At 31.5% G+C, this 3,542-nt stretch overlaps 1 protein-coding gene across 1 annotated transcript in view; it reads right to left on the minus strand.

Annotated features, from left to right (window-relative positions):
- Positions 1–3,542, minus strand: part of LOC107661776 (leucine--tRNA ligase, cytoplasmic-like) — a 25,024-nt gene that overhangs the window by 1,578 nt on the left and 19,904 nt on the right. Inside the window, exons 25-28 of the mRNA XM_016451544.1 lie at positions 2,979–3,089; positions 1,826–1,936; positions 1,037–1,141; positions 459–554 (exon numbers count right to left, since the gene is read on the minus strand). Coding sequence (XP_016307030.1) covers positions 459–554; positions 1,037–1,141; positions 1,826–1,936; positions 2,979–3,089 — 423 coding nt within the window. The remainder of the gene's footprint in view (positions 1–458; positions 555–1,036; positions 1,142–1,825; positions 1,937–2,978; positions 3,090–3,542) is intronic.

A 3,542-nucleotide genomic window follows, 5' to 3' on the forward strand; every position in this document is an offset into this window, starting at 1 on the left:
TTTTTTTTAAGCACAACTGTTTTCAGTTTAAATACAATTTGCTATAAACAGTCTTTATTGTTTAATGTAGACTTACAGTCTAAGTCTTTATTTTATTCTATTAAATTTCCATGTCTTTCCAAGTCTGGATATCACAATTTAAAAATTATTTAAACTGTTTTTCCAAATGTTTTTCTCCTTGGTTGTGGGAACACTGCATATCAAATCCTGCATATAAACATATTTCAAATATATTTCCAAAAGCCTGGCGATAACGCAGAAAACATTTTATGTCTGATTGAACGCTGTACACTACACCATAGTGAGCTGCATCTACGAAGCATTAGCAATGCGCAGCATGCTTCTAAAATTAGTCTGTCTCGAGCTGCATGCAGCACAGGCCAGGTCAACCATTAAAAAACAGAAACAATAGATGGTGCAGCAGCTGTGACAGGGCCTCAGTGAGCTCTCATCATCACCTCGGATCTGAAGACACAGAACGGTTTCCCAGGGCAACAGTCCTCCTTCACTTTGTCATCCGCTTCAGAGGCGAACACAACATCTATCTGATCCAACTGATGGAGGAGAGAGAAAGAGGGTCAGTGAAAGAATGACACCGGTTATCATTTAGCTATTGACTGAAACAACTAACAATGAGATCAAACCAAGAGTCAGCTAATAATAGTGCTTTCAGCACCGCAGCTCGGTTATTACAAAAGAAAAATGGCTAAAATGAGAGGGGAAAAAAGGAAACCTTTGCAATGCATTTTAGAGTAAAACACAATATTCAAATTAAAATAACCGGCTTGTTTTGAAGGTGTTGCTTTATTTTATTGACTTGCATTAATTATTAAATTAATGCAAGTAAAATTATTTGAATTATTTTTCTTTACAGTATTGTGTACTGATGAGTCATGTACAGTAAGACTAGGGTCATTAATTAAGCCATACATAGTCAATTTAGATTTTCTTTAAGTGTTACGAAAGTTGTTTTCTGTCGTTTGGTTTTGTAGAACTGAACATTTAGCTTGCTTTTCAAGCAGTTATGCACTATTACCTCAAGTGAATTAGTCAAATAAACGATGTTCTCCAGTAGGACAGCACACTCGTCAAACTCCAGCTCTAGATCAAGAACCCTGGGCCCGTTTTTCTCTAGGTTGTCCTGGAAACACACCACAAGAGAGAAACAGGACCAATTTAAATGCATATAAATGACATAAATGATCATTCTATAATACTGCAAGCAATTCAACTAACACTTAAAAAAAACAAACAAACATGTATTATTTATTTATGTAGTTTGCATGTGTGACAAAAATCAGAAACCATTTGAATATGCCGATTTAGGGCTCAAGAAACATTTCTTATCATTAATTTTGAAAATAGCTGCGCTGCTTAATATTTTTTATAGAAACTTTGAACTGTTTTTTTTTTTTTTCAGGAATGTGTACATTGTTTATATATATAAACACACATATATATACATACATATATACATATATATATACACATACATATATATATATACATACACATACATACATATATACATATATATATATATATAAACATATATGTTAATATATTATATATATTTAATATATAAACATAACATTTTTCTTAACTATATACATGAATGTGTGTATATATATAATAAATATACACAGTACACACACATATATTATGTACACAAACTTTTTATTTTGGATGTGATTACTCGCAATTAATCATTTCCCAGCACTATGCTATTGTGAACACAGCCTTTGTTGATGCTAGCCTTTGACCATGCTCTTAAATCTAAGACCCAGTTTTTACAAGATCATATTGAAGGTCCAAACTCTTCTACCTTTATCATGGCTACAAAGGGCATCACTCTCTTCATGTATTTCTTCAGCTCCGGCATGGCACCCAGCTCCATGGCGATGACCTTATTGTCAGGTAGAGCTCCATTGTTGCTCTAGAAATGACAATGGGAAAGAACTGCTGTTTGATTGACAGCCTATCAAAACTTAACACTCCGAATTGAAAAATGACATTCCGAGTAGTGCCAGAGAAATGTACCAATTGCTTTCCGTCATAAAAACTTTTTGTGTGATGAAAAATTAACAGCAATTGAATTTGGACTTTATTGTTAATTTGAACCTTTAATATCATAGTAATGTATCAAACGACAGGTGTATTTTACAGCATTAGTTAATAGAATGTTGCACTTAAAATAATAATAATAATAATAATAATATCAAAACGAAATTGGAATCAACAAATCGATTAATGAAATCTGTGTCAAGCCCTATTAAATATGTGAAGGTTGTCTCAGTTTGTACACTCTGATATGAGAGATGTGATTAGGGTGTTTATACCTTGTAATGTTTGCCCAGCAGAGAGAGGGCGCTGTGCTGCCATGGCGGGTAGGTCTTTGCTACGTAGATGGTGCAGTGTGTGGGCTTAGCTGGTGGTTTGTTGTCTCCCTTCTGTGAAGAAATAAGATGGTATAAGTGCAGTAACATTATAAAGTATTATTTTTAATGTAAATAATTCTATACACTAAACATTTGTTCTTTATAACGTAAATGGGTTTATTTTAATGTAAAGGGGTTGTGATATATTAATGTATTCCTAATTATATATTATATAATTGTATATTGTTATTATCACTACTGCTGCTACATATTAAATCTTGACTGGACTGGAGAAAGTAAATTAAACTTTTTTTTCTCCCAGAGTTCATTACAATTTTTAACTTCTATAAATGTAACTCTAGCCCTATTTATTATTTGTATTTTTTTTTTTTTACATAAGTTGGTAGTGATATATTATTATTATTATTATAAATAATAATAAAATAATAATAATAATAATAATAATAATAATAATAATATCAAAACGAAATTGGAATCAACAAATCGATTCATGAAATCTGTGTCAAGCCCTATTAAATATGTGAAGGTTGTCTCAGTTTGTACACTCTGATATGAGAGATGTGATTAGGGTGTTTATACCTTGTAATGTTTGCCCAGCAGAGAGAGGGCGCTGTGCTGCCATGGCGGGTAGGTCTTTGCTACGTAGATGGTGCAGTGTGTGGGCTTAGCTGGTGGTTTGTTGTCTCCCTTCTGTGAAGAAATAAGATGGTATAAGTGCAGTAACATTATAAAGTATTATTTTTAATGTAAATAATTCTATACACTAAACATTTGTTCTTTATAACGTAAATGGGTTTATTTTAATGTAAAGGGGTTGTGATATATTAATGTATTCCTAATTATATATTATATAATTGTATATTGTTATTATCACTACTGCTGCTACATATTAAATCTTGACTGGACTGGAGAAAGTAAATTAAACTTTTTTTTCTCCCAGAGTTCATTACAATTTTTAACTTCTATAAATGTAACTCTAGCCCTATTTATTATTTGTATTTTTTTTTTTTTACATAAGTTGGTAGTGATATATTATTATTATTATTATAAATAATAATAAAATAATAATAATAATAATAATAATTAGGGATGCACCGATACCACTTTTTCCAGTACTCGCCCGATACCGATACTTTTATTTTT

This window comes from Sinocyclocheilus anshuiensis, unplaced genomic scaffold (genome assembly GCF_001515605.1).
Source record: "Sinocyclocheilus anshuiensis isolate Anshui unplaced genomic scaffold, SAMN03320099.WGS_v1.1 scaffold207, whole genome shotgun sequence".
NCBI lineage: Eukaryota > Metazoa > Chordata > Actinopteri > Cypriniformes > Cyprinidae > Sinocyclocheilus > Sinocyclocheilus anshuiensis.